Source organism: Arachis ipaensis, chromosome B02 (assembly GCF_000816755.2).
Source record: "Arachis ipaensis cultivar K30076 chromosome B02, Araip1.1, whole genome shotgun sequence".
Classification (NCBI taxonomy): domain Eukaryota; kingdom Viridiplantae; phylum Streptophyta; class Magnoliopsida; order Fabales; family Fabaceae; genus Arachis; species Arachis ipaensis.
This window is the reverse complement of record NC_029786.2, coordinates 95871202-95882008: the sequence shown is the minus strand read 5'-3', so window position 1 is coordinate 95882008 and position 10807 is coordinate 95871202. Positions and strand designations below refer to the sequence as shown.

General features: G+C 30.2%; 2 protein-coding genes and 1 pseudogene across 2 annotated transcripts; 1 reads left to right on the top strand and 2 right to left on the bottom strand.

Annotated features, from left to right (window-relative positions):
• Nucleotides 1484-10807, bottom strand: part of LOC107627726 — a 29004-nt pseudogene continuing 19680 nt past the window's right edge.
• LOC107625829 (CASP-like protein 4B1) lies at nucleotides 2309-4798 on the top strand. Its single transcript, XM_021114161.1, has 3 exons — nucleotides 2309-2341; nucleotides 2996-3157; nucleotides 4045-4798. Exons 1-3 carry the CDS (start codon nucleotides 2309-2311, stop codon nucleotides 4234-4236), a joined length of 387 nt encoding a protein of 128 aa, XP_020969820.1. The 3' UTR covers nucleotides 4237-4798.
• Nucleotides 4754-9842, bottom strand: LOC107625830 (probable WRKY transcription factor 33). The gene is made up of 4 exons (XM_021116229.1): nucleotides 9605-9842; nucleotides 8713-8792; nucleotides 5594-5755; nucleotides 4754-5475 (listed from the first exon to the last, which is right to left on the bottom strand). The coding sequence occupies exons 2-4, from the start codon at nucleotides 8718-8720 to the stop codon at nucleotides 5016-5018; spliced, it is 630 nt and encodes a 209-aa protein (XP_020971888.1). The 5' UTR covers nucleotides 8721-8792; nucleotides 9605-9842; the 3' UTR covers nucleotides 4754-5015.

Below are 10807 nucleotides of genomic sequence, written 5' to 3'. Positions count from 1 at the left end.
TTAAAGCTACTCGAATATTATATTTCATTCAATTATATTATATATATATTCTATTTTTATTTTATAGGTCGTAATACTATATCACCTATATTTTACGGCTTAAGCGTAAAATTTTGTATGGTAGGGTGTTACACTTTTCTTGCGGCAGTTCTACCTGGTCTGCGCCTTTCTTCTGACAGTTTCGTCTACACTTCTTTGTGATAGTTTCGTCTGCGCTTCCTTCTAGCAGTTTCGTCTATACTTCCTTCCGGCAATTTCATCTGTGTTTTCTTCTGGCAAATCCATTTGCATCCATTCTATCAATTTATGTATTTTTTTTATTTCGTTGTTTTAAATAAGTTTCAAACTCAACTTACTCAAGTTGTCATTTGAGTTTGAAGGAGATATTAGAATATATTAGGATCAATTAGCTTTCATTAGAATTATTTAGCATATCTGAATATTTATTATAGGATATTACGTTTTTATTATTTCGATTCTTTTAGCACCTATAAATACCTTTCTATATTATATCATTTAACATAACTTAAATACACACAAATTCTTTTTCTATTGTTCTCTTTTATCCTTTCTAACAGAGAAAAAGAGACAAAGCGAAAAAGAGACGAAATAGTGGAAGAAAGAAATGGGAAAAAGACTCTCTCTCTCCCCCCGATCTGTTTACATTTATTGCCGTCAGTCTTTGACAAAGATGGAGCTTCTTCCTCTTCTAGCGGTGACGCGCAGAATTCAGTGCAGGTGGTTATGGATGAAATCGAAGTAAATGCGATGCAATACTCCTCGTTTGTTCAATTTGATAATTACACTATTGATTTGGAGATTGAGATGTATGTGGGAGACATTTTATAGATCTATAGAGAGAATGCTCATGAGATTTTTAGATTGTTTGTTAAGGTACAATTTCACTTTCTACTGTTTAAGATTAAGTCTGATTCTAATTTAAAATTTGATAGAATTTTTATGGATTAGGGTTTATTTTGGTACTAATGATGAAAAAAAGTTGAAAGTTGAAATAAAGAATATAATAAAAGATAGTTTAGTCATTCTAAAAAATAACTTTAAATTTAACAGTGAGATAGTTTTGTCAAACGGAATATATCTTTCGTGGATACACAATTTTAGTTTAATTTTTTTGTGATTAATTTTGTCGGTGTTTAAATCTTTTAAGTCAGAAATAATTATTTACTCTTAAAAAAAACTCTTCTTTAAAAAAAAATTATTTTTTCTTTTTACTTTTTGTTTTTCTTTTCGTTATTTTCTAGATTAAAAAATAGGAAGATGTTCACATATACCATCCTACCAAGTTGAAAGTTTTGTGTTCTAATTGTCGAGTCCATGCAAATTTAATTTAAAAAATGTTAAGGATCACGATTTAGTGGAATTGATCTGTTGGGCTGCATTTGTTGTTGAGAATAAAAATACAGAGATACAAAATTTTGTGTTTTTGTATTTTTTTATGATAAGCTATAACAAATTATAAAGGCTAAACTTCTTCATTCGTCTCTCTAATGTCAGGTTTCCACAAAATGTCCTCATCACTTTCTATCTAAATTACCAAACATGGGCTAAGGATTCGATGGTCCCAAAACGTTTGGACCATTAAATGGTCCCATAACAAAACATGTTTTTAAAGTTTTTTTTAACAACTGCTACATAGTCTTTTAACTAATTTTAATTACAAATTAACCCCATATATTTTATTTAATTATAAAAACTGTTTTTTATTTTATAAATTATTATTTTATCAATTACCTATTATGTTTGTTAATAAAAAAAAAACAAAAACAATTCTATTGATCGTAATAAAACTTTTGGCCATTCGAATGGATTAAAAGTTTATATTTGATCCGTGACGTTCGTGATGGACCATAAAATCGTGTTTCCTTGAAAACCAATCGATTGGATTACAGTTTATCACAAAACAATCGATTGAAAATTGCAAGGCAGCATGGTTTTCGCATAAATCAATTGATTGGTCGATCCAATCGATTGAACGATGAATCAATCGATTGGTTTTGTTACTCAATCGATTGAATTCACCAAAACAATATGGATTTGCCAAATTCAATCGATTGATTGTGTATGTGAATTCCAATTTGTTAAGTTAAGGGCAGTTTATAACTGAAAGTTCACTTATTAGGAAATTATCTAAAGAAAATGCTTTTATTATGTCTCTTAATTCTCAACATTGATTATTGGAACTCAACAATGGCTCAGATATTTGCTGGCTATTGCAATTTTGTCAAGTCTTTATAATGGAGGCATATTGTTTCTCAAAGTAAAAGGAAAACAATTGCTTCAGCCCAGAATGGCTGCTATCATTGACTTTGCAGGAGACCAGGTTTGTTTGCAATTAATTCTTTTTTCTTTGATCTTCATCATAACATTGATTACTTTGTGGGGTTTTGTTATTTTTAATACAAAATTTGAATCTGTGGTTAGTGAGGGATGGGGAATCAAATTCAGGGCCATTAACTAGATTTGAATTGTCAAATGGTTTCATTTTCATTCTTAAAGACTAGTATTTTCTTTCTCTTTTTATTTCTTGGTATTTTTTTTTTAATTAATTAGCATTCCATTTAATTAATTTTTTGTCCCTTAATAGTTAAGAAAGACTTAAGTTTTTCCTGTGTTGTTGAGCTATAACTATAAGCAATGCTGAAGAGGTTTGGGTAGAAACTTTTGAAAACTTCTCTGTGAAGTTGCCTCTACAGATGTAATGAAAATGAAAGTTTACATTACTTCAAGCAGTCTATAATATTATAGTGTTTCTCTAAGGACTACAATATGCAGGATAATCACATCAGCAAAAGTTTGTTATATTCTTTTCATCTAATTGTCAAATCAAATTAATGGCATATGAATATTTTCTTGAGGAGAGTGTAGACTTTGAACTTATAAGCTAAGGATTAGATGAAATAGATGTAAAAATATTAATATAAGTTTTTCACTTTAATTAGTCAAGAGAAGTTAATGAGTTTATTATGTCTCTTAATTCTCAACATTGATTATTGGAACTCAACAATGGCTCAGATATTTGCTGGCTATTGCAATTTTGTCAAGTCTTTATAATGGAGGCATATTGTTTCTCAAAGTAAAAGGAAAACAATTGCTTCAGCCCAGAATGGCTGCTATCATTGACTTTGCAGGAGACCAGGTTTGTTTGCAATTAATTCTTTTTTCTTTGATCTTCATCATAACATTGATTACTTTGTGGGGTTTTGTTATTTTTAATACAAAATTTGAATCTGTGGTTAGTGAGGGATGGGGAATCAAATTCAGGGCCATTAACTAGATTTGAATTGTCAGATGGTTTCATTTTCATTCTTAAAGACTAGTATTTTCTTTCTCTTTTTATTTCTTGGTATTTTTTTTTTAATTAATTAGCATTCCATTTAATTAATTTTTTGTCCCTTAATAGTTAAGAAAGACTTAAGTTTTTCCTGTGTTGTTGAGCTATAACTATAAGCAATGCTGAAGAGGTTTGGGTAGAAACTTTTGAAAACTTCTCTGTGAAGTTGCCTCTACAGATGTAATGAAAATGAAAGTTTACATTACTTCAAGCAGTCTATAATATTATAGTGTTTCTCTAAGGACTACAATATGCAGGATAATCACATCAGCAAAAGTTTGTTATATTCTTTTCATCTAATTGTCAAATCAAATTAATGGCATATGAATATTTTCTTGAGGAGAGTGTAGACTTTGAACTTATAAGCTAAGGATTAGATGAAATAGATGTAAAAATATTAATATAAGTTTTTCACTTTAATTAGTCAAGAGAAGTTAATGAGTCCTAGCGTTCATATGAGCCCACAATATTAATGAGTCTGATATTAATATAAGTCTTTCACTTGTGGAAGTTGGTAGAGTCTTCATTTTGAATTAATCAAATCTTTTACACAACTCTTCATTCAAAACCCTGTTTTACCTTCCAATCATCATATTCATGTTTATGTATTTGCCAGCTGCCATTGAGGAACAATGAATAGTTAATTAGCAACTTGACCCATTGGCAAATGTTGTTACTATTTTTGGTTGCAGATCATGGCATATCTGTTGTTATCATCAGCATCTTCAGCAATTCCAATAACAAACAGAATGAGAGAAAACTCAGACAATATATTCACTGATTCTTCAAGTACAGCCATTTGCATGTCCATTTTTGCATTCATTTGTTTAGCAGTGTCAGCACTCATCTCTGGCTTCAAACTATCAACTCAACCTTATATATGAAACTTTCATTGATTTTTTTATTTTTTTTTACCCGATAAAAATGTTTCACACTTTCATTTAATTGTGTATACCAATCACATGTTACAGTGAGATATGGAGAGTTACTGATTTTTTACCTATACACCAAAATAAATGAATTTTGCTCTACAGAACAAAAACCAAAGGTAATGGCACAAGCAATTCTAGATTTTCCATTTTATTTCTTTACAGAATATAATTATTAATTATACCTCAAATAGAAAATGAAATTATTGACTTTATATTTGGATCTTAGTGGTTTGAACATTCCAACTTTGACCAAGTGAGTTTTTGACTAGTCTCTTTTCAGTGTAATGTTGCCTAAGAGGACTATGAAATGAAATTTTATTGAAGTCCCAATGATGATGTCACTACAAATTATTAATCGAAGTTCCACTCTTCAATCTCAACTAATCTATATTGAAACTTGAAAGCTAAGATTAGAAATAGAATACTAAAAACTGCAAGCACTGCACAAATTTTACAAAGTAATCGACTATTAGAATCTTATAAAAGAAACCTTTTTTGCTTTCTTTCTGTGAAACAAATACAACAAAAGAATAAAAGTATTCATCAGCCAACAAAGCTGATTAAAGAACCTTCTTCTGGTCAAACTTTCCTATCACTATGTCTCTAATCTAATACATGTAAACATTCTTGCTTCTTTATCTGTTTCTGTCTTTTGCTATGAGTAACTAAGATCCTATATGCTATACAAAAACATGTCCATGATAGCATCTGCAAAGTGGTGTATTCCAAACTTAGTTCTTTGAAAGAAATGACTCAAGGAATGAGTCATCCTTCCTTTCATCCTTGGCCTTGATGTATACACCATCCGAAAGTTGCGAATTGTTTCCATATGAACCCATTGATCTTCCAAGAGACGTGTAGCCGAAGAGTCCAGAGCCTTGCAGCATGTCTAGGGAAGATGATTCTTGAGTTCCGGTGGCCGGAAGCCTAGGATTGTAAAGTGAATTCGTGAAATTCGGCGCGCTAGAATAACCATTCACGGCCGCAGGCCTTATTGGTGCCGCCGGTGCACTGCTATTGTTTCTATTTAGAGAGTTTCTGTTCATGTTGTAACCTGCGCTGCCGCGTGCTGCAGGCACATCATGGTTGTGTTTCCCTTCATAAGTTGTGATCACTGATTTTATATCAGTCGCGGCTCGCTCAACATGTTTCCTCACTGAACAACCAGGGGCTGTGCATTTGTAATAACTCCTGCAGAAAGAAAAAAATTGAACAATATCAGTTACTAATGTTGTTAACAATTTTAAAAGATTTGTGACACTTCTAAGAACTATTAACTAAAAGGGCTTTGTTTCAATCAGTTAATTACCTTGCATTTGGATTTCCTTTAACTACTTTCTGTCCATATTTCCTCCATCCGTAGCCATCATCAAGAATATCGATTTCGCTTGTAGTTTGAACTACAACTCTAGGTTCCCTAACAGTTCTACTTCCATAGGCTGAATGACCATCATGTTCATTCTCCCCCTTCCTGCAACAAGAACCAGAATTAGTTATAAACAAATTACTTTTCAAATCTTTGTAGATCATTTGTATAATAAGATTATGAAAAAAAGGCATCACAAATATAGAAGAGTAAATTTTCTTCCATTTTTAAAGTATTAGATAAGAGTTGCTTCTAAAATAAAAAACAATAGCTAAACCTTATCCTAGAATTCTCATGCCAATCGATTGAATTGGAATACACATACACAACCAATCGATTGAATTTGGCAAATTCATATTGTTTTGGTGAATTCAATCGATTGAGTAACAAAACCAATCGATTGAATTGTGAGACCTCAGGTTGTTTTCAAGCATTCAATCGATTGGAGAGTATAAACAATCGATTGAATTACAAAAATCCACTATTTATTCATCGTTCAATCGATTGGGTGATATGACCAATCGATTGATTTATGCGAAAACCAATGCTGCCTTGCAATTTTCAATCGTTTGAGTTATAATCCAATCGATTGGTTTTCAAGGAAACACGATTTTATGGTTCATCACGAACGTCACAGATCAAATATATACTATTAATCTATTCAAATGGCTAAAAGCTTTATTACGATCAATGGAAGATTTAATTCGTTATTGTTTTTGTTTTTTATTATTAACAAACATAATAGATGATTGATAAAATAATAACTTATAAAATAAAAAACAATTTTTATAATTAAATAAAATATATGGGATTAATTTGTAATTAAAATTAGTTAAAGGACTATGTAGCAATTGTTAAAAAAAACTTTAAAAACATGTTTTGTTATGGAACCATTTAATGGTCCAAACGTTCTGGGATCATCGAATCCGGTGCCTAAATACATGTTTTGTTAACACATGACTAAATTAAAGCACTAGGTGCCTATACTACTGCATCAATTATCCAAATGACAGTTAATACTCACGGCTGAAAGATTAACAAGCATGAAATTCAATAAGAGAACTTCTTTTAGTAAACATGGTAACGGAGAATAGAATCACTAACTTATAAATTGTTCTGATTTCAATTACCCAACTTTTTCGTTTCTTATAAAATAAAACTTATCTTGAAACCTCAAATGACTAAGTTATCAAGTAAAAAACAAAATAAAATAATCTTAAAAGATTTATTTTTATAAAAAAGAATAAATAAAATGAAAAAATATTAAAATGTTCTCAATTTTAACATGTTAGATCATTTCTATTAACATAACACGGTAAAATTCAGATAGCAACTTAGACCCAAAAATATCATTAAAGGCAATCAAGAAAATTTCATATTATCAATTTTGGAGAAGCATAGTCCATAGCGCAACAATTAATTATTACTTCAAACTTAGCACATAATATATAAATAAGATAAGAGTGCATATATAGTTAGTGATGAGTTGAAAGAAATAGTAGCAAGAACAAGAACCTTCATAGGAACACTTTTTGAGCATCTTTTCAAGGATCCTAAGCCATGTTGGGTCATCATCAACAACAAGGACTCTTAGACCTGCTGGAAAAGCATCACGTCTTGGTGAAGAGAAGCAACCATTACTTAATTACAATAATTAATTAATTAACTCTCTTCATTCAGCATTACTCAATTAACGCCTCAAATTGCCAATAGTATTACAATAATTAATGACTTGGTGAACACAAATGACTCCATGTATAGGCCGAAATTGATACCCTTCAAACATTGTGGAATTCATAAATAATGATACCATCATAACATTTTCGTGTAATTCCACCCAAAGAACTAGCTCAAGGGAAAGAATTGCCCCCGTGATGATACCCTTCAAGCATTGTGGAATTCATAAAGCTAAGAGCACTAGAGCAGATAATGCTAAAATCTCATAGGCTTAACCTAACCTCAGATTTAGCATAAGAACAATGAGGGTGGTATTATATTATTTTCTGTACTAGTGCCATCTCCATTTTATTTGATTTCTCACTTTTTAGACATATGCAGAAGAGTAAAGAAACTCAAAATCAAGGTTTATTTATAAAGATTTTTTACTAAAATACTCTCATATAATTTTTAACATCTAATTAGTTCATCCTATTAAGCTCATATTCCTTAATCAATAATGTGCTTAAAATTATATGATGCTCAAAATTAGAAAACTAATAATAAATTTTTCTTTAATATATGAGAATCACAGATAAAAAAATAAATGGCAGGACATTGATTCTCAGAAGCATTACAAAATCATAGTTGGATTATTTACTTAAACAAGTTGATGGAGGAGGTTACTTAATCAAAAGAACAGAGCATCCACGCGTGCAGGCGCAGACATTCTCATCATAGCATCCTATGCTTAACCTTTGAAAGCCATTAAAGCACAGAAAGATTTGACACATCTTGACAAATACAAACTTGACACTATGGATGCGCTTGTTTTAACTTTCTCTGACAAAACTTTTCACATATTTGTATAAATTTAGAAAATAATCATAATGTAAAAAAAAAAAATAAAAAACAGTTTTTGAGCTTTTTCCTTCTTTTTTGGATTTTGGTAAAAGCTAAACAGGGTAGCTTCTAATTAAAATCAGTTTTCAACTTTCTTACAAATTTATAAAAAAGAATCAAGTTGTAAACTAAAATCACTATTTTGAAAATCAGAAACAAACACACCCCTATATCAGTGGCCAATTATCATAAGTGAAAATAGATGTCATCTCAGCATCTTTATGTGAATTTCACACAGATAAGATTTGATACAAAAACTACAGTAGTATGAATTATAACCAAAGGGACCAATACCCATTATTAGTAGTATAGATATTTAACATTTCACACAGACACACACATATGGTGTAGCATATTTCATGGTTTTATAATACCAGAATAACATCTTTTTAAGCTTGTGTTAACCATAAGAACCAAAACAAAAGAGGCAACAACTAGACATGACTACTAGAAATTTCTAACAACTATTCCAGTGGAGATAAAAAAAATTGAAATTTACCCACCTCTCCATTCCATGACATGGGAGACCACCATTGATATGTTCAAATGTCAGTATCTTGCCCACAGCCAGATACTCTAGCACCTGCAAAATGAAGTTGACCAAGCATGTACATACATTCTCTTAACACTAACTTCATATATAGAAATGATAGAACAGAGAAAGGAGGACAGGAAATAAAAGCTTAGGATCACAACCATCAATTAAGGTCTAAGAAATGAAAAATATTGGGAAATCACCAATTAAAACCTCACTAGCTTGCATTATATGACATAATATCTCATAAGAACATGGATAATTAATTATAATGCAAGCAGAATATCAAGAATTTAAGGGATAGCCCTAGTAAGTTATCTGAATTCTCATTCAAAATTGGTGAGTAACTATTACATGCTCACTTCATAACCAAATGATAATCACAGCAGTGTACCTATATTCACTGAGACAAATTCACAAACATGTTCTACTCGTGGTTCACCATATCTCAAACAAACTATCCCAAATTTGAAGATCAATCCTTAATCCTTTCTTCCTCACTACTTTCTTCCTGTCACATTAGATACCAACCCCTTAAACAACTTAATTAAAACCTAAATTCAAAACCTAACTACTAAATGACCAATTAAAAACCTAAATCAATTTATAAGAAGTGCAGGAAATTCTAAGAAAGAAAAAACAAATTGAACAAAGAGAGAAATTGAACACAGTTTCAAAAACAAATTTTAAGAAAGAAAAAACAAAGAGAGAAACAAGTGCAGGAAATTGAACATAAACTATAAGGATCGAAAGATTCGAGAAACTAGGTTGAAGCACAATTCAGATCTCAGTCAAAATCAGCAAGGGATGAGAAATTGAAAACAGAGTGAATAGAATGAACGAAAAGAGAAAATTCTTACCAAAATTGAGATCGAAATCGAGAAGCTGAATCGAAATTTCGAGAATGATTCAAATCGCGCTGAAATCGCAAACCTTGATCGAGAATAAGAATATGAACCGATTGAGGTATGTGACCTAAATCGAGAATAAGAAAAACCGATTTGGATAGATAAACTTGAGTCAGAATCTCTCTAGAGTCAGAATCTCTCTAGAAAGAAATTCGATCTCGATGTGAAGAAAATGGACTGCAAAGGAGATGCCTTGAAACTTGAAACTTGATTTGGTGACGTTGCATATTTGGTAACGTTTTGTATCAGATGTTTATTTTTCTTCATTTAAAAAAAGAATAAAGTATAGTTTTTGTCCCTAACGATTGGGGTGAGTCTATTTGTGTCTGTAACGTTTAAATCATCTTATTTATATCCCTAACGTTTTTAAAAGGGATTCAATGTTATCCTACTATCAATTGTACTAACAAATCAGATTATATTTTTCAATTATTCTCACTTGAATGTATTCATTCTCAATTAGGTCTCACTTGGATGTGTTTGATTTTAATATTATACCCACTATTTGTATTTAGATTCAATTATGTCCTTAAAAAAGTTAATTAAGTAAATGTTGTAGGAATTAGTTTCAACTTTTGATGAGCTGTTTTTCGGGGTGGATCATCGATTCTATCTCAGATATTTGTATTCTAACTTCAAGAAGAGATTTTTAAAATTCAAACTAAAACGTTCATGATGTGTAATTGATTACAGGATAACATTGAATCACTTTTACAAATGTTAGGGATATAAATAGGACGATTTAAATGTTAGGGACATAAATAGGATGTACACCAAACGTTGGGGACAAAAACGATACTTTACTCTTTAAAAATTACATTCTCTTGTTAAAAGTATAATTTTATTAGGATAACTAACATCTTAAAAAGTGTTGAATAAAAAATATTAGTAAATGTTTAAATTCTAGTTAGAAGGAGAAGAAGACGAAAAAGAAAAACAATGCAATATCATAGTGGCATTGAGATAATAATAAAAATATAAATTAATAATTTTAAAAAATAATAAAATTAAAAATAATTTTAAAAATTAAATAATAGAATTAAAAAAAATATTTTTTATCAATTAAAATTATGTATAAAAATAAAAAATATTTTAAATATATTTTTTTATCTCTGATTCAAATTAAATACTGATAAAAATAAATAAATAAACCAA